Below are 27,839 nucleotides of genomic sequence, written 5' to 3'. Positions count from 1 at the left end.
GTCTTGTTCTGTGGTCAGCCTCAGAGCAGACGGGAATCCACTTCCTGCATGAGCCTGACTCTGAGACTGTGTGAGAGCAGCAACAGGCAGCCTTGCGATTGGCTGCCTGTTGCTAGGGCTATCAACAGAGACCAGTGACTCCAGATTGTCACCGGACGGACCGCATTGGATGCAGAGGTACAGACTAGCGCTGCTGCCGCTGCCTCTGCATCCATGGGTGTCCGACATGCACCTGCCGCCCGGCCGCGTACACCTCCCCCTCCCCGCCCGCGGACATACAGTACGCGGCAGCGCCGCACTTATTCAATAAAAGAAAGTACTTTCTTACTTAATGCCGGGCGGACGGTGGCACCGGGCCCCTTTAATCCCTTGGGCCCCGGTGCACTGCACCGTCTGCACCGGCGGTAGTTCCGCCTCTGGATCACTGCTTGTAGCGTGCTTGACGCTTCCTGGATCTGACTTCTTGGGACTTCCTGCTGCTGCTGCAGTGTGATAGAGCGATAGAGAGATAGAGAGAGAGATAGAGAGAGATAGAGAGATAGTGACAGAGAGAGCTATATTTTGTGTCTGCTACCCCCCCTTTTTGGGGGTGCAGGGGTTTAAATAACTGTCAGTGCTGCTGCTGCAGTGTCATACAGTGATAGATAGTGATAGATAGTGATAGATAGTGAGAGGTAGAGAGATAGAGAGATTTGTGTCTGCTACCCCCCCTTTTTGGGGGTGCAGGGGTTTAATTTTATATATATAACTGTCAGTGCTGCTGCTGCAGTGTCATAGAGTGATAGATAGTGATAGATAGTGAGAGATAGAGAGATAGAGAGAGATAGTGACAGAGAGTGATAGAGAGTGTATATTTTGTGTCTGCTACCCCCCTTTTTGGGGGTGCAGGTTTTTTTTTTATACATATAACTGTCAACTGTCAATAACTGCTGCTGCTGCAGTGTCCTAGAGTGATAGATAGTGAGAGATAGTGAGAGATAGAGAGATAGAGAGAGATAGTGACAGAGAGTGATAGAGAGTGTATATTTTGTGTCTGCTACCCCCCCTTTTGTGCTGATCAGTATAACTGTGCTGATCAGCAACTTTTTGGGGGCGCAGGGTTTTTTTTTTATATATATATACCTGTCAGTTGCTGCCAGTTGCACCAAAGGTTGTGCACCTGCTGCCCCTCACTGGTATTCAGTGTCGCATCACTGATCACCTTTTTTGTTTTTGTGTGGTCTTTTTTTAATTTTTTTTTTACACACACTGTGATTTTGTGGGTGTCCTGTGGCCACTGTGCGCTGATCAGTGACGTACATCACTGATCAGCTTTTTCGGCACAGGGTTGATCTATTTTTTTTTTTGATCAAATTCCTGTTGCCTTTGAGCGCTGTTCAGTTTACTGACCAACATCTGTGCTCAATTTTTGGCGCAGGACCTTTTTTTTTTTTTTTTTAACCCCTTCAATTTTTATTTTTTTTAACCCCTTCAATTTTTTTTTTTAACCCCTTCAATTTTTTTTTTTATATTGGGATCAAATTCCTGTATAAAGTATTTTTTTTTTCTGCACTACATACACACTACACACTACATACCCCCCGGGTTGAAATAAAGTTTGTACCCCCCCCTACACTATACACGTGTTGAAACATTTCACTACCAGTAACACAAAAATAAAAATGGCATCCCAAATGTCATCCCAAATGTCATCCCAAATGTCATCCCAGTCATCCAGAAGAATGTATTCAGCGGAGGAGGCATATGCCATGCTTGCCTCTGACTCTGACACAGCCAGTGAGGGAAGCGGGGAATTTGAAGGATTCGTCTTAAGCTCCTCTTCCTCCTCTGGTGATGAGGGACCCCCTCAAAGACGCCCCCGTAGAGCAGCTGAGACCCCCCCCCCCCCAATAATTGATCTCGTATGGACCCCACCACCAGACAATTTTGAGCCCCAGGTTCCTGAGTTTTTGGCCATGCCAGGAATCCAATTTGATTCCACAGGTCTCAGAGAAATTGACTTTTTCAAATTATTTTTCTCTGATGATTTTATAAATTTAATGGTGGACCAAACTAATTTATATGCCCAGCAGTTTATTGCTCAAAACCCCACGTCATCATTTGCTAGGTGGACCCCTGTAGATGCAGTAGAGATGATGACGTTTTGGGGTCTGGTGTTTCATATGGGCATAGTAAAAAAGCCAGAAATTAGGCAATATTGGAGTACAGATGTTCTGTACAGCACCCCATTTTACCGTATGGCCATGACCCGGACTCGTTTTGAGACAATTCTTAAATTTATACATTACACCGATAATGCACAGTGCCCACCCAGAGATGATCCCACCTTTGACCGGCTATTCAAAGTCAGGCCGGTCATTGATCATTTCAGTGCCAAATTTGCAGAGATGTACATCCCTGAAAAATGTATTTGCATTGACGAGTCCCTTATACATTTTAAAGGAAGGGTTAAATTCCGCCAGTACCTTCCCAGTAAGAGGGCAAGGTATGGCATAAAAATGTATAAGCTGTGTGAAAGCACCTCAGGGTACACTCACAGGTTTAGGGTATATGAAGGGAAGGATTCAAGAATTGAACCGCCAGAATGCCCCCCCCTCCCTCGTAGGTGTTAGTGGAAAAATTGTCTGGGATTTAGTGCACCCCTTCCTGGATAAAGGTTATCACCTCTATGTGGATAACTTTTACACCAGCATCCCCCTGTTTAAGGCCCTTGGTTCAAGAGGTACAGCAGCTTGCGGTACTGTGCGCAAGAACCAAAGAGGCCTCCCAAAAACGCACATTGCCCAAGTAATGAGAAGGGGTGAAAGCAGGGGAATATGCACCGAAAATATGTTGTTGGTCAAATATAAGGACAAGAGGGATGTCCTTATACTGACAACAATTCATGGAGACAGTACCACCTCCATCCCTGTACGAGGTACCAGTACCCACACCTCAAAACCTAATTGTATCCTGGATTACAATAGGTACATGGGCGGAGTGGATCTTTCAGATCAGGTACTGAAGCCGTACAGTGCCCTGCGGAAAACAAAAATCTGGTACAAGAAGGTGGCCGTGTATATCATCCAGATGGCACTGTATAACGCTTACGTGCTATTCCGTTCTACCGGCCAGAGGGGGACATTTATGCACTTTCAAGAGGAAGTCATAAAGGGCCTAATATTTGGGAACCAGCAGGCAGAGGGCCCCAGTACTTCTAGTACTGGCCCCCGTATTGTACCAGGGCAGCATTTTCCTGATGAAATCCCCTCCACTGGAAAAAAGGGCAGGACACAAAAAAGGTGCAAAGTTTGCTATAAAAAGGGAATAAGAAAGCAAACTATTTTCCAGTGTGACACTTGCCCCGACAAACCCGGCCTATGTATAAAGGAGTGTTTTAAAATATACCACACATCTATGGATTATTAGGTTCATAATTTCACCGTGCTTCGGGGGTCTTGCTAATGCCACATAGCACCCACCATTCATTCCACCAGAATCTGAGCCGCAAAATCCAAAAATCACTCCTTCCCTTCTGAGTCCTGCCATGCACCCAACTGATATTTTTTGGTCACATGTGAGGCATTGCCGTACTCGGGAGAAATTGGGGCACAGATTTTGGGGTGCTTTGTCTCCTTCATTCCTTCTGAAAATGAAAAATTTTGAGCCAGAACTGCATTTTTGTGTAAAAAATGTAATTTTTCATTTTCACTGCCCACTTGTATCAAAATTGGTGAAACCCCTGGGGGTTTGAAATGTACACTATACCCCTAGATGAATTCCCTGAGGGGTGTAGTTTGCAAAATGGGGTCACTTGTGGGGGGTTTCCACTGTATTGGTGCTTTGGGGGTCTTGCTAATGCGACATAGCACCCACCATCATTCCACCAGAATTTGTGCTGCAAAATCCAAATATCACTCCTTCCCTTCTGAGTCCTGCCACTTTTTGGTCACACATGAGGCATTGCCGTACTCGGGAGAAATTGGGGCACAGATTTTGGGGTGCTTTGTCTCCTTCATTCCTTCTGAAAATGAAAAATTTTGAGCCAGAACTGCATTTTTGTGTAAAAAAATGTAATTTTTCATTTTCACTGCCCACTTGTATCAAAATTGGTGAAACCCCTGGGGGTTTGAAATGTACACTATACCCCTAGATAAATTCCCTGAGGGGTGTACTTTGCAAAATGGGGTGACTTGTGGGGGGGTTCCACTGTATTGGTGCAACATAGCACCCACCATTCATTCCACCAAAATCTGAGCTGCAAAATCCAAAAATCACTCCTTCCCTTCTGAGTCCTGCCATGCACCCAACTGGTATTTTTTGGTCACATGTGAGGCATTGCCGTACTCGGGAGAAATTGGGGCACAGATTTTGGGGTGCTTTTTCTCCTTCATACCTTCTGAAAATGAAAAATTTTGAGCCAGAACTGCATTTTTGTGTAAAAAAATGTAATTTTTCATTTTCACTGCCCACTTGTATCAAAATTGGTGAAACCCCTGGGGGTTTGAAATGTACACTATACCCCTAGATGAATTCCCTGAGGGGTGTACTTTGCAAAATGGGGTGACTTGTGGGGGGGTTCCACTGTATTGGTGCTTGGGGGGTCTTGCTAATGCGACATAGCACCCACCAAAATTCCACCAGAATCTGAGCTGCAAAATCCAAAAATCACTCCTTCCCTTCTGAGTCCTGCCATGCACCCAAATGGTATTTTTTGGTCACATGTGAGGCATTGCCGTACTCGGGAGAAATTGGGGCACAGATTTTGGGGTGCTTTGTCTCCTTCATACCTTCTGAAAATGAAAAATTTTGAGCCAGAACTGCATTTTTGTGTAAAAAAATGTATTTTTTCATTTGCACAGCCCAGTTGTATCAAAATTGGTGAAACCCCTGGGGGTTTGAAATGTACACTATACCCCTAGATGAATTCCCTAAGGGGTGTAGTTTGCAAAATGGGGTGACTTGTGGGGGGGTTCCACTGTATTGGTGCTTGGGGGGTCTTGCTAATGCGACATAGCACCCACCAAAATTCCACCAGAATCTGAGCTGCAAAATCCAAAAATCACTCCTTCCCTTCTGAGTCCTGCCATGCACCCAAATGGTATTTTTTGGTCACATGTGAGGCATTGCCGTACTCGGGAGAAATTGGGGCACAGATTTTGGGGTGCTTTGTCTCCTTCATACCTTCTGAAAATGAAAAATTTTGAGCCAGAACTGCATTTTTGTGTAAAAAAATGTATTTTTTCATTTTCACTGCCCACTTGTATCAAAATTGGTGAAACCCCTGGGGGTTTGAAATGTACACTATACCCCTAGATGAATTCCCTGAGGGGTGTACTTTGCAAAATGGGGTGACTTGTGGGGGGGTTCCACTGTATTGGTGCTTGGGGGGTCTTGCTAATGCGACATAGCACCCACCAAAATTCCACCAGAATCTGAGCTGCAAAATCCAAAAGTCACTCCTTCCCTTCTGAGTCCTGCCATGCACCCAAATGGTATTTTTTGGTCACATGTGAGGCATTGCCGTACTCGGGAGAAATTGGGGCACAGATTTTGGGGTGCTTTGTCTCCTTCATACCTTCTGAAAATGAAAAATTTTGAGCCAGAACTGCATTTTTGTGTAAAAAAATGTATTTTTTCATTTTCACTGCCCACTTGTATCAAAATTGGTGAAACCCCTGGGGGTTTGAAATGTACACTATACCCCTAGATGAATTCCCTGAGGGGTGTAGTTTGCAAAATGGGGTCACTTGTGGGGGGGTTCCTAACTTTTAGCATCTTATGGTGCCTAGAAACCTACATGGTGCCTAAAAAATAATCTCATAAAAAGGAGGCTCCAAAATCAAGTAGGTGCTCCTTCTATTATGAAGCCTGTGGTTTGGTCAACGTGCACACTAGGGCCACATATAGGATATTTATGAAAACAAAAGAATTGGGGGAATCAATTTTTAGTCACATTTCTCTAGTAAAATGTACTGTGTTCCTTAGAAAAATGTATTAAAATTGCAAATCTGCAAAAAAAATGAAATTTTGAAATTTCACCTACACTTTGTTTTAATTCCTGTGAAACACCTAAAGGGTTAACAAACTTCCAAAATGCTGTTTTGAATACTGTGAGGGGTGCAGTTTTTGAAATGGTATCATTTATGGGGGTGTCTCACATACAAGTCCCTCAAAGTCACATCAGAACTGAACTGGTCCCTAAAAAAATCAGTGTTTGAAATTTTCTTGAAAATTTGAGAATTTGCTATTCATATTGTAAGCCTCCTAGTGTCCAAAAAAATGAAAAGGAAGTTGAAATAATGATGGAAACATAAAGTAGACATATGGTCTATGTTAGTTATTAACTATTTTGAGTGGTATGATTATTTGTCTCACAAGCAGAAAATTTAACATTTTGCAAATTGCTAAATTTTCCATTTTTTCACGATATTTTGGTATTTTTCACAAAAAAACACAGACTGTATCGACCCAAATTTACCACTAATTTGAAGTACTATGTGTCACGAAAAAACAATCTCAAAATCACTGGGATAAGTAAAAGCAAAAAAAAGTTATCCCCACTTAAGTGAGACATGTCAGATTTGAAAAAAAGGGCTCTGTCAGGAACGCAAAAACTGGCTCTGTCAGGAAGGGGTTAATACATCCCGCCCAAAGCGGTGATAAAGTGGAAGGTGATAACACACCAGTCAATCAGCTGTGTTTGAAAAATGACAGTTAGGAGTTGATTGGATGGTGCATAATCACCTTCCACAAGACCTAACCACTGTCCCGATTGCAGCGTCCCATTGCAGTGAAGGGAGCACCCGAATGTCTCACGCGTACAAATGCCTCATTCTCACCCCCCACACACACACACACACACACACACACACACACACACTCTACCTGGTGAAATGGGTGGGTTCTAGTAAAACAGTGACCAGCTGCATCTCTGCCGGAGGGGAAGATTTTAAAGGTGCCAGGTCAGATTTTAAGCCCTAAACAAACTGAGCACAGTGCCGTACACACTGATAATGAGCTGCAGTACATAACATCCTCCAGCAGCTCGCCCTGGGGACCCTGTCCTCTGGCACGCCGTACCTGGTAGAATGTGTTCCGTTATGAAAGCAGGACCGGGGAAGAACGCTCCATCTCCAATCACATTGCGATCATGGGCTCCCAGCTGCTGGGGGAAATGCGTTTGCCGTGCTCCATGGAAATTTGTTGATTTTGGCAGCGTCTCATACAGCAGTTTCTTTGGCACTAAAACGAAATTGAGACATTAAACTTTTTTTTATATTTTCAAATCATTAAAAGCAGTTAAAGCAGTTACTCCACTAAAGCATTAATCTTACGGGCCATTAATCGAAGACGATGTTTATTTTTGCTACAAAAGATTAAATTCCATTTACTGCACACACACTGGGGATACGGAGATAAGACTATAAAGTGATTGCAGCAGAGTAATGCCGGGTACACACTGAGCGATATGCCGTCCAGTCCAGCAAATCAAACCGGTATATCGCCTACATCGCTCAGTGTGTACCGGCAATATTCGCACTTCTATGGTCTCATGCAACAAGGGGCAGATGTAATAAGCCTAGCGAAGAGATAAACTGGAATTAAAGTGGAAAGAGATAACGCACCAGCCAATCAACTCCCAACTGTCATATTTCAAACACAGCTGATTGGCTGGTGAATTATCTCCTTCCACTTTATCTCTTCTTCGGGATTGCTACATGTCAGGTTTCATTTGCCACATATTAAACCTTGCAACATCGCTAGCAACATCATGCATGCTAATGGAGGACGGAAAAGTGATCGTGTTCCCAGGGAAATCTGGGAAATGTAGTCCAACATCTGTACAAAATATACCTGAAGTCACTGGCGTTGTTCACAATGGAGGCAGCATATCGCAAAATAATTATTTATCTGCAGCACTTCATGGAGAATATTTGGCCAATGACATCAGTCCCTGCCCCAGTGGAGCTTACAATCTATATTCCCTACCACATGTACACGCACACACAGACAATCTTGGGTTATTTTGTTGGGAGCCAATTTGCCTACCAGTATATTTTGGGATTGTGGGAAGGAACCAGAGTACCTGGACGAAACTTTCGCAAGCACGGGGAGAATATACAAACTCCATACTGTTAGGGCCATGGTGGGATCTAACACTCAGTACTGTGAGGCAGTAATGCTAACCATTACACCGTCCATGCTGCCCAATGAGGTTCTTATTTTGTAGAAGTACATGTGAAAATATTACTTTTCCCAGTACTTCCTCCTATTTGCGGCCACAGCTTACGCCAGTTACGTTAGCCGCTTTCAGAATAGCACCATTATCCCCTCACTGGCTCACTTTGCTTACCACGGTTCGGGCTTGGTGTCTCGCTTCTCTCGCCACAACTTTACTATACTAAAGGTAATAGATGGTGGCGTGGACACAGGAGGGTGGCGTGGACCCTGGGTGGTGTGGGTTACGCGACATAAGTTCCGTAGTGTAAGCTGTGGCCTTAAAGATAAATAAGTACCCTTTTCCCATTGCAAGCTGGGAATACTTATAACATCATCATTTAAAAAGTGACGTTTGATAAATACTCCTCTACAGATCACATTATACCATACACAGCATCTGTAGGACAAATTGTTAAATAAACAAATCACAAGATTCACAATGTTTCCTGTCAGTAGAGGACTGCTCACGTGTCACATGACTCATCACATATTCAACCATTCCCACTAGGCCTAATTTACCGCAGATTAATGGGGAAATTTACTAAAGAAAATGTGTAAAAAATAGGTGTATTTGTATCCAGAAATACACTTATTTTTGACATTTACTATCCCGAAAATACGGCAATTCGTAGTCGTATTGATAACATATCAATACGACTACGAATTGCCGTATTTTCGGGATAGTAAATGTCAAAAATAAGTGTATTTCTAGATACAAATACACCTATTTTTTACACATTTTCTTTAGTAAATTTCCCCCAAAATGTTTACTTATAAATGACAATTACAGGCCCACACAAGCACAGGAATTTAACGGCAGCTTCGTATACCAAATTACAGATGGAGCGCCTCTCATTTGGCAGGATTCTGACGATTCTATCGCCAATCGCCAGGACCCGCCATCAGAAGGAAGGGGGCACTCGCATGCCCCGTTCCATCGGAGCCCACTGCCACCTCCCCGCCGCTCCCCCATCAGTGCCTGCAGCCCCCCTAACCCTGCCAATCTCCCTGAAGCGGAGACGGGCAGAGATTCCGCTCCCCGACACCGAGAGACGGGGACACGTGGGAGTGTGAGACGCTCGCGAATCCCCATCAGATGGATCTGGCGAGGGCTGGTGTTAAATGAGAGGCGCTCCATCTGTACCATGTCTGTGGCCACAATGTTCACCTCAGAGTTTAGGGAACTGAAGGAATCCATGACAGAACTAACCATATCATGGCTCTAACTGTGTGGAGTTTGTATATTCTCCCCGTACTTGCGTGGGTTTCCTCCGGGTACTCCGGTTTCCTCCCACAATCCAAAAATATACTGGTAGGTTAATTGGCTCCCCCCCCCAAAAAAAAAAAAAATTAACCCTAGAATATCTGTGTGTGCGTGTACATGTGGTAGGGAATATAGATTGTAAGCTCCACTGGGGCAGGGACTGATGTGAGTGTTCAGCTACTCTCTGTAAAGCGCTGCGAAATCTGTGTGCGCTATATAAGAAACTGCTAATAAATAATAAATAATATCACTACTAACCATAACAGTAGTAGTTACTTTGCAGGTTCCACAGCTGCCAACCAGATCCCGCCTATCAGTCTAGGCCGTGTGATAAAAAAAACGATGATATTACTGTATATAATTGGCTGCAGAGTAAAGGTGTCCATACTTTAGTGCGACTTGGGCCCTTTTCACCTGATTCCGAAGCATCGGACTGAGAAAACGGTGTCAAATCGCATGTGTATAACGGACCCGGAGGTCACAAGGCGTGATCGAAAAGTTTTATCAGATCTGGCAGCCATGGCTGTGATCGCAAACGGTGCCGGGGGGGTTAGAGCGAAATCATAGTCGCATGATTCACGATAGTCATGTAATTCACGATAGTCGCATGATCTTCTGATATTCATGTAATTGAGCGATTTTTCTGCAAATATTGGAAGACCCCCTACAACGCATGCATCACACAAAGTATACACACACACAGGCATAGGTGCCGATTTATGTTTTTGCTGGTGGGTGCTCAAGCCAAAAATATAGAGGAGTGGCTTCATGGGGAAGGGGTGTGGCCACAAAACAATACCAATTTATATTATGGAGCATAGTTGTCTCCAAAATTCAAATTACAGCAACAGAGTTCCACATACATAAATGCCCCCACAGTGTAGGTACATAAATGCGCCCACAGTGCAGGTACAGAAATGCCCTCACAGTGTAGGTACAGAAATGCCCTCACAGTGCAGGTACAGAAATGCCCTCACAGTGCAGGTACAGAAATGACCTCACAGTGCAGGTACAGAAATGCCCTCACAGTGCAGGTACAGAAATGCCCTCACAGTGCAGGTACATAAATGCGCCACACAGTGCAGGTACATAAATGCGCCACACAGTGCAGGTACATAAATGCGCCACACAGTGCAGGTACTCCGTGGACAGAATACATACTGTTTCCCAGGTGGCGGGTCCAGCAATGTGGGTGCTGCAGCCGCTAATTAGCAAGTTAATACGGCAGCCCAGCAGCGAGACCTACCACGTTCGAGCGCAGGGATGTATACAACTGCTGAGTGTTTAACAGCACCACTTCATAAACTCGCAGTCGGGTGATGTTGCATGGAATATGAGCCTCCATAATAGGGCCTTATATAATGGAATATGATGGTATATATCTATACCAAATAAAATATACGGAAATGAAAAAAGAAAATCCTGGTACAACCATCTACGACGGATAAGCAATATAATAATTCAATCCTATAATATTTGTCACCCCTTTTAAATATGATCAAAACAAGGACATATTCAATTCTAATACTCAGTATGAGAAATCTGAGCTTTTCCCCTAGGAGTCACCAGCCGCAGCAGTTTATAGAGATGCCAAACAATCTTCCCTTTGTGTGCAGTTTAAATAAACTTTCCTTTAGGTCATTATACCGGTTCTCCCACAATGCATTGTGCCTCAGCGTGTTAGCATGTGAGACCTAGCAGCACCTTCTTGTGATAACATAATTTGCATGTTCGTCACTTATTATTGTTTTAATCACATCAGCCTATCATTCCTGCAGATTGTCCCTAATAAGGCATCTTCTACCCATTGTGACATCGCAGGACGCATCACAATGCAGCTGAGGCCAAGAGGGATGTCACAGACTGCTACAGTTTCAGCTATTTGATAGGTAGTTCACGGAGGAGAAAGACGTGCCATGGTGTTCTCGTGCTTGCCGACGTCTTTGCTGGTATAGTTCACTATTGCCAAAGGAGCACCAATTGTGACAACGGAAGATAAGTGCCATCTACATCATTGTTTTTTTAATGTTTTTATTGAAGTCAGATAAAACAAGTAAATAACATAATATAAAAACACAATATAAGGAGATAATATTGCCCATGAATCACCGAATGTTAGTTTGCTGCTTGTTCCTATAAGTCCCCGGTTGGACGCAAAAAAGTTTCACGAGGCATGAAAAGTTCCTTATGGCACTTATACATTTCACAGGGTAATTACCAACAACCGTAACCGCTGGAGGAGATGGGGTGGGCCCGGGCTGGGACTCTACAGATGGTAAATCTTCACAATTTGCACGGCAGGTGAGATGGAAGCAATGGCTGCTTTAGGACGACTGTCCAATTGGTTTGCAAGGTCCAAGGTAGCAGTACCAGTGTGGGGGCATGACCTACACTTGCGATGCTCCCGCAAGGCCACGTCCCTATTTTCGCCGTCACGGATCCCTCCCAGCATGCCCTGTGGCCGGCGCTGTGCTCTGCACATGCGCAGACGGACTCCCGGGTCTCAGACCCGGAAGTCCAGTGCCGTGGCCGCATTGCAAGTGACAGCTCTTATTGCAAGAGCTGTCCATTGCGTTAATAACCGCATATGTTAGAGCATATGCGATAATTAAGAATGCGGTACCCGGCGATACAGGGAAGTGGATGTTTGAACATCCCACCCTCTATATAATACGTATAATACATACATACCAGCCTTTATATAATGTCTATAATACATACATACCAGCCTCTATATAATACGTATAATACATAACAGCCTCTATATAATACGTATAATACATACATACCAGCCTCTATATAATACATATAATACATACATACCAGCCTCTATATAATACGTATAATACATACATACCAGCCTTTATATAATATCTATAATACATACATACCAGCCTTTATATAATATCTATAATACATACATACCAGCCTCAATATAATACGTATAATACATATCAGCCTCTATATAATATCTATAATACATACATACCAGCCTCTGTATAATATCTATAATACATACATACCAGCCTCAATATAATACGTATAATACATATCAGCCTTTATATAATGTCTATAATACATACATACCAGCCTCTGTATAATATCTATAATACATACATACCAGCCTCTATATAATATGTATAATACATATATGCCAGCCTCAATATAATATATATAATACATACATACCAGCCTCAATATAATATATATAATACATACATATCAGCCTCTATATAATATCTATAAAACATACATACCAGCCTCTATATAATCCGTATAATACATACATACCAGCCTCTATATAATATGTATAATACATACATACCAGCCTCAATATAATACGTATAATACATATCAGCCTCTATATAATATCTATAATACATACATATAAGCCTTTATATAATGTCTATAATACATACATACCAGCCTCTGTATAATATCTATAATATATGTATATTACATACATACCAGCCTCTATATAAACTATATAACTCAGCAGAGTGTGGTAAAAACACTGTGGGCAGGATTACAACAACTCTATACCCTGTACCACAGACCACCAACAGTGACGCTCAGACGTTATTCTGTATACACCACCCAATGTTTAGCTGAAGCAGAGACTCATTAAACTGTAGTAGCAGAGGGAACAGACAGGACGGCTGTTATGTAACCATATCCCACCTCTGTATCCAGTGATGACAGCAAATCTGAGGAAGAGGAGGGTGGCGCGCCCATTGCAAAACTCCGGAGTTCTCCTCAGACTTGTTCTTTGAATTCGGGCTTTGCCTTAATCACACAATGTCCCATGTGGTGCCCATTACACAGAGAGGTAAGGGAGGTTATAGTTGCATGATTGCAGCGTGTGTAACGTATATTTATGGAAGGACAATCTTTTCATTATCATACTAATGAGTACTCTGAAAATCTAACATACAGTTCCAGAAGATTGGCTCTTTCGTTAATATAACGGGTCAGTGCTAAAGATGAAAACTGCTTTTTATCCCTTTAAATACAATAGAATTATAATGTCACAGTACTTGCACCAGGTATCGCTTGCTGCGTGGTGTATTAAGGCTAGGGAGGTCATTCTGGTTGACCCGCAAAGCTGCAAATTTCACAGCTTTGTGAGACAACTAAACGGTATGTGAACAGGGCGGGCAGCTGTTGCCCCCGGCACCCGCGTCATGGCCGAATTACCATGGGAACACCCGGGGAGCCCATGGGAGCCCATGCCTGCCACACCCACCAGTAACTATACAAGTCACCGCGTCCATTCGCAAACAGAGCCTGCACATGGGCATAAATGCTTATGGGTATGTACATTAGCAAAACATCACTCCCCCGCGCGAACACTTTACCAGACTTAATACATCTGCCCATCTGTTTGTTATTACCCAGGTACCTTTGCCCCACCTACAAAGTGCATGGAATTAGGCTCTTAGTACAGAACGGAGCCGGGACAGGGCCAGAAAAGGCGTTAGAATGAGGCTGCAGTATTCTTGGTGGTAAATAACGCGGTTCTGCTTACATTTATCTGGAGAAGGGGGCAGGGTGGTGGAGGGGGTGACTGGCCATGATTTCCAATCATTTCATACTGGAAAAATGCCTTAGCATTAAAAGAAAAATCTCAGATAACGCTCTATCCAGTTTCTAATACATTTGTTGGTAGTGAGCTGCTGCTGTCACTGCTTTGTCCGGCTGATTACCGAATCTAACTGTCGGCCCAATGGACAGGATGAGTGATGGCTTATTACCTTAAGAACTAGACTTCTAATCTATGAACAGTAGAACACACCAAGAACTCTACGTATTAAATACTTTAGGCCCAAACACACTGGGCGGTAACCGCTGCTGCGCGCTCCCGCATCACCGCTGGGAAAGCCGCTCATCTGCTGGTCATACCAGCAGATGTGCGGCTTTGAGGACGGCTTTGCAAAGCACTGCGCAATGCAACGTCATCCCCCCATCCGTCGGTGCACTGAGCGGCTTTCCCCGCAGCGATGAACGCGATCATCGCTGTCCATACACGCTGGGCATAGTCGCCCAGTGTGTATGGACCTTTACTGTAGGTGATTATTTGGTGACATGGCACGAAGGACAAGTTTGTTGTGTAGATATGAGGAACCAATCAAATACCAGCATTAGCAGTCTTTGATTATGATTGTGTCTGATTGGTTACAGTGTACCTTTTAAGCAACTTGGACTATTTTTAGTGAATCTTCTCCTTAGTGTTCACCTATGTCCAAAAATGATGGAGAAGCTGAAATAACTTCTTACTTTATATCGCTAAAAAAGTGTTGCTTTTGTGCAATGATACATTTGCCATATGCCTCTGGCAAGCAAACTATGCTCAAGACCAGCTTGCATGATTGCCACAATTTCTTCCCCTCATCGCCCTTAAAAATGACCTTACTTAGCCTGGTAACCCTGGGACAGATGGCTCTGCAAGAGACGTCCTTGGTCATGCTGTCCCTTCTACAGTGTGTCCTGAGCATGACAACATTCCTATGCTGATCCCACAACAGAAAACGTTGTCAAAGATCAAAAGATGAGAGAGAGAGAGAGAGAGAGAGGAGATTTAATAAAGTGCAGGTTTTCAGAAGTGGAGTGCCAACTATGCCCCCAGCCTAGATGGGTGATTTTTCAACCACTGTGCCATGGTACACTAGTTTCCTTGAGCTGTTTTGCCTAGAGATGTCCCCAATACCACAAGTTCAACTGTTATTCGGTGGTCTGTTTTCATGTAAGGGCCAATGTGCTTTACTTTTGTTCCCTCTGGAGGGCAGTGTGATTGTTTTATTTATTTTTTCATATGGGGATAATTTTTTTTTTCTGTGGGGACAATGTGTTTTTTTTTTCCCCATGGGGGTCTAAAGATCCTATAGATTGTAAGCTTGCAGCAGGGCCCTCCTACCTCTAAGTCTGTCTGTTGTTACCCAGTTTGTTTTATCACTGTCTACTATTGTAAAGCGCAGCGGAATCTGCTGCGCTATATAAGACACTGTAACGGAATCTGCTGCGCTATATAAGACACTGTAACGGAATCTGCTGCGCTATATAAGAAACTGTAACGGAATCTGCTGCGCTATATAAGACGCTGTAACGGAATCTGCTGCGCTATATAAGACACTGTAACGGAATCTGCTGCGCTATATAAGACACTGTAACGGAATCTGCTGCGCTATATAAGAAACTGTAACGGAATCTGCTGCGCTATATAAGACGCTGTAACGGAATCTGCTGCGCTATATAAGACACTGTAACGGAATCTGCTGCGCTATATAAGTCACTGTAACGGAATCTGCTGCGCTATATAAGACGCTGTAACAGAATCTGCTGCGCTATATAAGACACTGTAACGGAATCTGCTGCGCTATATAAGACACTGTAACGGAATCTGCTGCGCTATATAAGACGCTGTAACGGAATCTGCTGCGCTATATAAGACACTGTAACGGAATCTGCTGCGCTATATAAGACACTGTAACGGAATCTGCTGCGCTATATAAGACACTGTAACGGAATCTGCTGCGCTATATAAGACACTGTAACGGAATCTGCTGCGCTATATAAGACACTGTAACGGAATCTGCTGCGCTATATAAGACACTGTAACGGAATCTGCTGCGCTATATAAGACGCTGTAACGGAATCTGCTGCGCTATATAAGACGCTGTAACGGAATCTGCTGCGCTATATAAGACACTGTGACGGAATCTGCTGCGCTATATAAGAAACTGTAACGGAATCTGCTGCGCTATATAAGACACTGTAACGGAATCTGCTGCGCTATATAAGACACTGTAACGGAATCTGCTGCGCTATATAAGACACTGTAATGGAATCTGCTGCACTATATAAGACACTGTAACGGAATCTGCTGCACTATATAAGACACCGTAACGGAATCTGCTGCGCTATATATGACACCGTAACGGAATCTACTGTGCTATATTAGACACTGTAATGGAATCTGCTGCGCTATATAAGACACTGTAACGGAATCTGCTGCGCTATATAAGACACTGTAACGGAATCTGCTGCTCTATATAAGACACTGTAACGGAATCTGCTGCGCTATATAAGACACTGTAACGGAATCTGCTGTGCTATATAAGACGCTGTAACGGAATCTGCTGCGCTATATAAGACACTGTAACGGAATCTGCTGCGCTATATAAGACACTGTAACGGAATCTGCTGCGCTATATAACAACCTGTAACGGAATCTGCTGCGCTATATAAGACACTGTAACGGAATCTGCTGCGCTATATAAGACACTGTAACGGAATCTGCTGCGCTATATAAGACACTAACGGAATCTGCTGCGCTATATAAGACACTGTAACGAAATCTGCTGCGCTATATAAGACACTGTAACGGAATCTGCTGCGCTATATAAGACACTGTAGTGGAATCTGCTGCGCTATATAACACACTGTAACGGAATCTGCTGCGCTATATAAGACGCTGTAACGGAATCTGCTGCGCTATATAAGACGCTGTAACGGAATCTGCTGCGCTATATAAGACACTGTAACGGAATCTGCTGCGCTATATAAGACACTGTAACGGAATCTGCTGCGCTATATAAGACACTGTAACGGAATCTGCTGCGCTATATAAGACACTGTAACGGAATCTGCTGCGCTATATAAGACGCTGTAACGGAATCTGCTGCGCTATATAAGACGCTGTAACGGAATCTGCTGCGCTATATAAGACACTGTAACGGAATCTGCTGCGCTATATAAGAAACTGAAAATAAATAAATAAATAAATAATGTGCCTCTTTTAAAATCTTGTTTGATGTGCTGCAAGTTGAAAAGGGTAGAAAATCACTGCCCAGCGCACACCAAAGTGTCACCTATAGTACTTTCCAGTCTTTATCTCTGCCTCCATTAAATAGAAGTCCATCTTAAAGGTGCATTGTGTAACGTTATGACATTAGACCACTTTAGTGTCCAGATACTTTTCAAGAATGCCCACAAGAAGCCCAAAAGTGTTGACCAACCTGCTATTACCCCTTGTACCCTCCCTCGCCCCTCCAGAGACATCCCAGATGTCTGCGATCGGGACTTCTGCAGTGGTTTCAGTAAAAGGGGTGTCACTTTGCCACTTTTCTTTACTATGGGTTCATGGCTAGCGCTCTTTGAGCTGCTGGCCATGCCCCCAGCCCCTTACCCCTTTCACACCGCACCTTTGACCCCAGTCAACATGTCCCCAACCTTTACCTTTACTCTGCTCTGTACGTGGTGTCACAAAATAGGAGTTTTGCACTGTGCTTCTGTCATAGGGAGGAGCCGTTCAATACATGGACATGACATGGGCAAATCCAATAACCGTTTATAATTACTATGGCACCCAGTGCCTGATTAACCAACAGGCTGATTAGCCTGCAGCCTAGGGCGCCAGGACTGGGGGGGGGGGCACCTTGCAGGTGACAGCCGAGGAATAACATTAAGGCCTTATTTATCACATGATTGTTATCTATCACCCGTCCCGATGTACTGTGGGGGGGGGGGGGTAACGTTCTTAAGGGGGCTGCAAGGTGACTGTGCCAATGTAAATTACTGATGAAACCATCACTTTATGTAAGCACTGGACAGTAATAAATAGATAGTTAAGAAGCAGCCAATCCACCCCTAACTGCCATGCTACAGGCTGTGTTGGAAACAATGACAGTTAGGAACAGATTGCTTGGTAGTTCATCTTTCTCCCCTTTATCACTCTCCAAGGGTTAGCGCATCTTGAGCAGCAGACGACAGGGCATCAAAAAGGAGTAGTTGCAAGAGCACAAGAACTGGGCAGGGCCAAAATAACCTCAGCACGCCGCTAATGCTACAAACTGCTTGATAGCTACAAGAGAACGTGGGCATCAAGGGTAATAATAGTGGCAGTAGCTGTGGTTTATAGGGGAATGTTAATAGTGAACTTTAGAGGAGTACAAATTGAGCAGTGGACGATCAGTTAGTGGATGATGGAAAAAGAGTAGTTGCAAGAGTAGTCTAAATATGTAATACCGCTTTCACACTGCCAAAATATTTCAAAAACGGGTATTTTTAAACGGTATTTAAAACGGGTCTGAGCCTTGACATTGCAGTAGATTACCGTTTAAGTACCATTCACATCAGTCAACCTGTTTAACCCCTTCCCGACATTTGACGTACATTTACGTCATGGTCGGGAAGCATTCCCGACACATGGCGTAAATGTACGTCATGGATTTAAACTGTCACCGCGTCTATAGACGCGGTGACAGTTTCAACATGTCTGCTGTCCCTGACAGCAGACATGTCCGTGCATGCCCAGGGGGGGCTGCGATGCCGCCCCCCCGTCGGCGATCGCTGTGATTGGCTGTTCAGTGTGAACAGCCATTCACAGCGTTTTCCTGTGTCACCGGCGAATAACGTTCGCCGGTGACACGGGATCAGAGGTGATTGGTGCTGTAAAGTACAGCACCAATCACCGCGGGGTGTAAGGGTGACACTGGTGTCACCCCACCTCACCCCGCCCGCCCGCCCCCAAAGGCCGTGATTGGTCCGTCGGACCGACGGACCAATCACAGCCAAGGAGGGGGATTTAAACTAACGGTGACTGCACTGCAGACGCCATTCCGGTCTGGAATAGCGTGCAGTGCGGTCACCGTACCCCCCTGCCGCCATACTGACCAGAACCTTGCTCCAAACTTGCTCCATACTTACCTGATCGCTGCTTCATCACTGCTTCCTGGATCCTGTTGCTACTTGTGCCTTCCTGTGAAATTGTGCTGCTGCAGTGTACTAGCTAGATAGAGAGATAGATAGAGAGATAGAGAGAGATAGAGAGATAGAGAGAGATAGAGAGAGATAGAGAGAGATAGAGAGAGATAGAGAGAGATAGAGAGAGAGATAGTGTCAGAGAGTGCTATATTTTGTGCTGCTGCAGTGTGATATAGTTATAGATAGAGAGAGAGAGATAGAGAGAGAGAGATAGATAGAGAGGCCTAGTGACAGAGTGCTATATTTTGTGCTGCTGCAGTGTGATAGTTATAGAGAGATAGAGAGAGATAGAGAGAGAGAGATAGAGAGAGATAGTGACAGATTGTGCTATATATTTTTTATATAACTGACTGCTGCCCCCTCCTTTTGTGCTGATCAGTATAAATTAACTGATCAGCAACTTTTTGGGGGTGCAGGTTTTTTTTTATATATAGATATACCTGTCAGTGCTGCTGCTGCAGTGTCATAGAGTGATAGATAGTGAGAGATAGAGAGATAGAGAGAGATAGTGACAGAGAGTGATAGAGAGTGCTAAATTTTGTGTCTGCTGCCCCCGCCTTTTGTGCTGATCACTATATCTGAGGTGATCAGCAACTTTTTTGGGGGTACAGAGGTTTTTTTTTTTTTATATATACCTGTCAGTTGCACCAAAGGTTGTGCACCTGCTGCACCTCACTGGTAATCAGTGTCGCATCACTGATCACCTTTTTTTTTTGTGTGTGTGCTGTGGGGTCTTTTTTTAATTTTTTTTTTACACACACTGTGATTTTGTGGGTGTCCTGTGGCCGCTGTGCGCTGATCAGTGACGTACATCACTGATCATCTTTTTCGGCACAGGGTTGATCTATTTTTTTTTTTTTTTTGATCAAATTCCTGTTGCCTTTGAGCGCTGTTCAGTGACAGACGTTACTGACCAACATCTGTGCTCAATTTTTGGCGCAGGACCTTTTTTTTTTTTTTTAACCCCTTCAATTTTTTATTTTTAACCCCTTCATTTTTTTTTTTTTTATTGGTATAAAGTATTTTTTTTTTTTCTGCACTACATACACACTACATACCCCCCGGATTGAAATAAAGTTTGTACCCCCCCCTACACTATACACGTGTTGAAACATTTCACTACCAGTAACACAAAAATAAAAATGGCATCCCAAATGTCCTCCCAAATGTCCTCCCAAATGTCCTCCCAGTCATCCAGGAGAATGTATTCAGTGGAGGAGGCATATGCCATGCTTGCTTCTGACTCTGACACAGCCAGTGATGCAAGCGGGGAATTTGAAGGATTTGCCTTAAGCTCCTCTTCCTCCTCTGGTGATGAGGGACCCCCTCAAAGACGCCCCCGTAGAGCAGCTGAGACCCCCCCCCCAATAATTGATCTCGTATGGACCCCACCACCAGACAATTTTGAGCCCCAGGTTCCTGAGTTTTTGGCCATGCCAGGAATCCAATTTGATTCCACAGGTCTCAGAGAAATTGACTTTTTCAAATTATTTTTCTCTGATGATTTTATAAATTTAATGGTGGACCAAACTAATTTATATGCCCAGCAGTTTATTGCTCAAAACCCCACGTCATCATTTGCTAAGTGGACCCCTGTAGATGCAGTAGAGATGATGACGTTTTGGGGTCTGGTGTTTCATATGGGCATAGTAAAAAAGCCAGAAATTAGGCAATATTGGAGTACAGATGTTCTGTACAGTACTCCATTTTACCGTATGGCCATGACCCGGACTCGATTTGAGACAATTCTTAAATTTATACATTACACCGATAATGCACAGTGCCCACCCAGAGATGATCCCACCTTTGACCGGCTATTCAAAGTCAGGCCGGTCATTGATCATTTCAGTGCCAAATTTGAAGAGGTGTACATCCCTGAAAAATTTATTTGTATCGACGAGTCCCTTATACATTTTAAAGGAAGGGTTAAATTCCGCCAGTACCTTCCCAGTAAGAGGGCAAGGTATGGCATAAAAATGTATAAACTGTGTGAAAGCACCTCAGGGTACACCCACAGGTTTAGGGTTTATGAAGGGAAGGATTCAAGAATTGAACCGCCAGAATGCCCCCCCTCCCTCGTAGGTGTTAGTGGGAAAATTGTCTGGGATTTAGTGCACCCCTTCCTGGATAAAGGTTATCACCTCTATGTGGATAACTTTTACACCAGCATCCCCCTGTTTAAGGCCCTTGGTTCAAGAGGTACAGCAGCTTGCGGTACTGTGCGCAAGAACCAAAGAGGCCTCCCAAAAACGCACATTGCCCAAGTAATGAGAAGGGGTGAAAGCAGGGGAATATGCAACGAAAATATGTTGTTGGTCAAATATAAGGACAAGAGGGATGTCCTTATACTGACAACAATTCACGGAGACAGTACCACCTCCATCCCTGTACGAGGTACCAGTACCCACACCTCCAAACCTAATTGTATCCTGGATTACAATAGGTACATGGGCGGAGTTGATCTTTCAGATCAGGTACTGAAGCCGTACAGTGCCCTGCGGAAAACAAAAATCTGGTACAAGAAGGTGGCCGTGTATATCATCCAGATGGCACTGTATAACGCTTACGTGCTATTCCGTTCTACCGGCCAGAGGGGGACATTTATGCACTTTCAAGAGGAAGTCATAAAGGGCCTAATATTTGGGAACCAGCAGGCAGAGGGCCCCAGTACTTCTAGTACTGGTCCCCGTATTGTACCAGGGCAGCATTTTCCTGATGAAATCCCCTCCACTGGAAAAAAGGGCAGGACACAAAAAAGGTGCAAAGTTTGCTATAAAAAGGGAATAAGAAAGCAAACTATTTTCCAGTGTGACACTTGCCCCGACAAACCCGGCCTATGTATAAAGGAGTGTTTTAAAATATACCACACATCTATGGAATATTAGGTTCATAATTTCACCGTGCTTCGGGGGTCTTGCTAATGCCACATAGCACCCACCATTCATTCCACCAGAATCTGAGCCGCAAAATCCAAAAATCACTCCTTCCCTTCTGAGTCCTGCCATGCACCCAACTGGTATTTTTTGGTCACATGTGAGGCATTGCCGTACTTGGGAGAAATTGGGGCACAGATTTTGGGGTGCTTTTTCTCCTTCATTCCTTGTGAAAATGAAAAATTTTGAGCCAGAACTGCATTTTTGTGTAAAAAAATGTAATTTTTCATGTTCACTGCCCACTTGTATCAAAATTGGTGAAACCCCTGGGGGTTTGAAATGTACACTATACCCCTAGATGAATTCCCTGAGGGGTGTAGTTTGCAAAATGGGGTGACTTGTGGGGGGGTTCCACTGTATTGGTGCAACATAGCACCCACCATTCATTCCACCAAAATCTGTGCTGCAAAATCCAAAAATCACTCCTTCCCTTCTGAGTCCTGCCATGCACCCAACTGGTACTTTTTGGTCACATGTGAGGCATTGCCGTACTTGGGAGAAATTGGGGCACATATTTTGGGGTGCTTTGTCTCCTTCATACCTTGTGAAAATTAAAAATTTTGAGCCAGAACTGCATTTTTGTGTAAAAAAATGTAATTTTTCATGTTCACTGCCCACTTGTATCAAAATTGGTGAAACCCCTGGGGGTTTGAAATGTACACTATACCCCTAGATGAATTCCCTGAGGGGTGTAGTTTGCAAAATGGGGTCACTTGTGGGGGGGTTCCACTGTATTGGTGCTTTGGGGGTCTTGCTAATGCGACATAGCACCCACCATCATTCCACCAGAATTTGTGCTGCAAAATCCAAATATCACTCCTTCCCTTCTGAGTCCTGCCACTTTTTGGTCACACATGAGGCATTGCCGTACTCGGGAGAAATTGGGGCACAGATTTTGGGGTGCTTTGTCTCCTTCATACCTTCTGAAAATGAAAAATTTTGAGCCAGAACTGCATTTTTGTGTAAAAAAATGTAATTTTTCATTTTCACTGCCCACTTGTATCAAAATTGGTGAAACCCCTGGGGGTTTGAAATGTACACTATACCCCTAGATGAATTCCCTGAGGGGTGTACTTTGCAAAATGGGGTGACTTGTGGGGGGGTTCCACTGTATTGGTGCAACATAGCACCCACCATTCATTCCACCAAAATCTGTGCTGCAAAATCCAAAAATCACTCCTTCCCTTCTGAGTCCTGCCATGCACCCAACTGGTACTTTTTGGTCACATGTGAGGCATTGCCGTACTTGGGAGAAATTGGGGCACATATTTTGGGGTGCTTTGTCTCCTTCATACCTTGTGAAAATTAAAAATTTTGAGCCAGAACTGCATTTTTGTGTAAAAAAATGTAATTTTTCATGTTCACTGCCCACTTGTATCAAAATTGGTGAAACCCCTGGGGGTTTGAAATGTACACTATACCCCTAGATGAATTCCCTGAGGGGTGTAGTTTGCAAAATGGGGTCACTTGTGGGGGGGTTCCACTGTCTTGGTGCTTGGGGGGTCTTGCTAATGTGACATAGCACCCACCAAAATTCCACCAGAATCTGAGCTGTAAAATCCAAAAATCACTCCTTCCCTTCTGAGTCCTGCCATGCACCCAACTGGTATTTTTTGGTCACATGTGAGGCATTGCCGTACTCGGGAGAAATTGGGGCACAGATTTTGGGGTGCTTTTTCTCCTTCATTCCTTGTGAAAATGAAAAATTTTGAGCCAGAACTGCATTTTTGTGTAAAAAAATGTAATTTTTCATGTTCACTGCCCACTTGTATCAAAATTGGTGAAACCCCTGGGGGTTTGAAATGTACACTATACCCCTAGATGAATTCCCTGAGGGGTGTCGTTTGCAAAATGGGGTCACTTGTGGGGGGGTTCCACTGTATTGGTGCTTGGGGGGTCTTGCTAATGCGACATAGCACCCACCAAAATACCACCAGAATCTGAGCTGCAAAATCCAAAAATCACTCCTTCCCTTCTGAGTCCTGCCATGCACCCAACTGGTATTTTTTGGTCACATGTGAGGCATTGCCGTACTTGGGAGAAATTGGGGCACAGATTTTGGGGTGCTTTTTCTCCTTCATTCCTTGTGAAAATGAAAAATTTTGAGCCAGAACTGCATTTTTGTGTAAAAAAATGTAATTTTTCATGTTCACTGCCCACTTGTATCAAAATTGGTGAAACCCCTGGGGGTTTGAAATGTACACTATACCCCTAGATGAATTCCCTGAGGGGTGTAGTTTGCAAAATGGGGTCACTTGTGGGGGGGTTCCACTGTATTGGTGCTTGGGGGGTCTTGCTAATGCGACATAGCACCCACCAAAATTCCACCAGAATCTGAGCTGCAAAATCCAAAAATCACTCCTTCCCTTCTGAGTCCTGTCATGCACCCAACTGGTATTTTTTGGTCACATGTGAGGCATTGCCGTACTCGGGAGAAATTGGGGCACAGATTTTGGGGTGCTTTTTCTCCTTCATTCCTTGTGAAAATGAAAAATATTGAGCCAGAACTGCATTTTTGTGTAAAAAAATGTAATTTTTCATGTTCACTGCCCACTTGTATCAAAATTGGTGAAACCCCTGGGGGTTTGAAATGTACACTATACCCCTAGATGAATTCCCTGAGGGGTGTAGTTTGCAAAATGGGGTGACTTGTGGGGGGGTTCCACTGTATTGGTGCAACATAGCACCCACCATTCATTCCACCAAAATCTGTGCTGCAAAATCCAAAAATCACTCCTTCCCTTCTGAGTCCTGCCATGCACCCAACTGGTACTTTTTGGTCACATGTGAGGCATTGCCGTACTCGGGAGAAATTGGGGCACAGATTTTGGGGTGCTTTTTCTCCTTCATACCTTCTGAAAATGAAAAATTTTGAGCCAGAACTGCATTTTTGTGTAAAAAAATGTAATTTTTCATTTTCACTGCCCACTTGTATCAAAATTGGTGAAACCCCTGGGGGTTTAAAATGTACACTATACCCCTAGATGAATTCCCTGAGGGGTGTAGTTTGCAAAATGGGGTCACTTGTGGGGGGGTTCCACTGTATTGGTGCTTGGGGGGTCTTGCTAATGCGACATAGCACCCACCAAAATTCCACCAGAATCTGAGCTGCAAAATCCAAAAATCACTCCTTCCCTTCTGAGTCCTGCCATGCACCCAACTGGTATTTTTTGGTCACATGTGAGGCATTGCCGTACTCGGTAGAAATTGGGGCACAGATTTTGGGGGGCTTTGTCTCCTTCATTCCTTGTGAAAATGAAAAATTTTGAGCCAGAACTGCATTTTTGTGTAAAAAATTTAATTTTTCATTTTCACTGCCCAGTTGGACCACAATTGGTGAAACCCCTGGGGGTTTGAAATGTACACTATACCCCTAGATGAATTCCCTGAGGGGTGTAGTTTGCAAAATGGGGTCACTTGTGGGGGGGTTCCTAAATTTTAGCATCTTATGGTGCCTAGAAACCTACATGGTGCCTAAAAAATAATCTCATAAAAAGGAGGCTCCAAAATCAAGTAGGTGCTCCTTCTATTATGAAGCCTGTGGTTTGGTCAACGTGCACACTAGGGCCACATATAGGATATTTATGAAAACAAAAGATTTGGGGGAATCAATTTTTAGTCACATTTCTCTAGTAAAATGTACTGTGTTCCTTAGAAAAATGTATTAAAATTGCAAATCTGCAAAAAAAATGAAATTTTGAAATTTCACCTACACTTTGTTTTAATTCCTGTGAAACACCTAAAGGGTTAACAAACTTCCAAAATGCTGTTTTGAATACTGTGAGGGGTGCAGTTTTTGAAATGGCATCATTTATGGGGGTGTCTCACATACAAGTCCCTCAAAGTCACATCAGAACTGAACTGGTCCCTAAAAAAATCAGTGTTTGAAATTTTCTTGAAAATTTGAGAATTTGCTATTCATATTGTAAGCCTCCTAGTGTCCAAAAAAATTAAAAGGAAGTTGAAATAATGATGGAAACATAAAGTAGACATATGGTCTATGTTAGTTATTAACTATTTTGAGTGGTAAGATTATTTGTCTCACAAGCAGAAAATTTAACATTTTGCAAATCGCTAAATTTTCCATTTTTTCACGACATTTTGGTATTTTTCACAAAAAAACACAGACTGTATCGACCCAAATTTACCACTAATTTGAAGTACAATGTGTCACGAAAAAACAATCTCAAAATCACTGGGATAAGTAAAAGCAAAAAAAAGTTATCCCCACTTAAGTGAGACATGTCAGATTTGAAAAAAATGGCTATGTCAGGAACGCAAAAACTAGCTCTGTCAGGAAGGGGTTAATCCCCTGAACACGTTTCAAGGCAGAATGCAGGGGACAGCCTATCACAGGTCTGTAGTCTGTTGTTTTTACTAAATACCGTTTCAGAGCCATTCTCACTGCATAAAAAACGGCTCTGAATCGTGTAGGACTCTGCTTTTAAAACGTGTTGAAATATCGGTTATCTCTAACCTTTAAATGAACTCTGGTGCATTCCCACTGCAGCATTAAACGTTTTGAAATGGGAAAAAACAGCAATTTACCGTTTAACAAGTGCAGTGTGAAAGGGGTATAATTCTACAAACTGCCTGATGGCTATAAGAGAATGGGGGAGCCCAGGGTAATAATAGTGGCAGGATCTGTGGTTAATAGGGGAAACATCTGCCAGCAGAGCATTTTTAAAGGCTTCAACAAAACTAAAAAAAGGAATGAACTGCTTAGGTTTAAGACAATGAAAAAGGGAAGGAGCAGGAGCTGAAGGATAAGAAGGGCACAGCGGTTCCGGCAGGCGTAAATGCTTGGAGGAAATAAGGAGGTAAGAGCAGAAAGGGAAGCGGAGGTGGCTGAGACACACAAGAGGAAGCGGGGTATCATCCTTGCTTGGGTGCAGCGTTATTACAGTGTCCCTGCTAATAAATAGCACGTCCGTCTTACCTGCACTGTATCTCTATAAATGTTGCACGTGTACATTTTTATTAAAACTAATGTGTTTTGCAGCATTCTCAACAGATTACAATATCTGCGATTATTATTTAAAAAAAAATTCTTACTTTCCGCTTCAACTGCTTTATGATCCACGAATGTAATAAAAACACAGGCATTTCCAGACAGAGAAAATAGGTTTTATTCCATTGTGGTTTACAGAAGGTGATTAGAAGTGGAGACATTGGGCCCGATTCAGGCCGGATCTCTGCTTTGCGGATTTGCACAGCGTCCGATTACCGATAGATTGCAGATGCGTATATGGCCCGCAATGCGCGTGCGTGACGCCTTCTAGCGAAGAAATCTTGCAAGTTTTCCTTCACTTGCCCTTCACAAGGTGATTGACAGGTAGACGGCGTTTGGGAGCAGTAACCGGCCACTTCATGCGCGTGCTAAATAAAACGCAGACGTACCCAAGTGTTTTTGTGTAGCGTATGTGACATCAGTTTCAGGCCAGATATCTGGCTACTTCTACAATGTGATGAGTGGTGAAAGTGTAAAAATGATTTGGTGGTGAACGTCTCACTAATGGTTATATATTACCTCAGCTGCAAAGTCTTTGTGACATCACCATCCAGTCACACTAACCTGCTACATAGACTATATGACTGCACTGCACTCATTCTGTGACATCACCATCCAGTCACACTAACCTGCTACATAGGCTATGTGACTGCACTGCACTCATTCT

General features: G+C 43.5%; 1 protein-coding gene across 6 annotated transcripts in view; it reads right to left on the bottom strand.

Moving 5' to 3' along the window:
* The window catches only part of EVA1A (eva-1 homolog A, regulator of programmed cell death), a 313,736-nt gene that overhangs the window by 18,622 nt on the left and 267,275 nt on the right, over positions 1–27,839 (bottom strand). For 4 of the 6 annotated variants that reach the window (XM_083178648.1, XM_083178647.1, XM_083178646.1 and 1 more), the window contains one exon: positions 7,063–7,224. In XM_083178648.1, coding sequence (XP_083034774.1) covers positions 7,063–7,224 — 162 coding nt within the window. Of the gene's footprint in view, positions 1–7,062; positions 7,225–12,934; positions 13,051–13,147; positions 13,568–27,839 lie in introns of those variants that run through there. The other 2 variants (XM_083178649.1, XM_083178652.1) reach the window with 2 other exon arrangements.

The sequence above is a fragment of the Crinia signifera genome, chromosome 3 (genome assembly GCF_055691185.1).
Source record: "Crinia signifera chromosome 3, ASM5569118v1, whole genome shotgun sequence".
NCBI lineage: Eukaryota > Metazoa > Chordata > Amphibia > Anura > Myobatrachidae > Crinia > Crinia signifera.
Note: the sequence above shows the minus strand (reverse complement) of the source record. Positions and strands in the feature narration are given on the sequence as shown.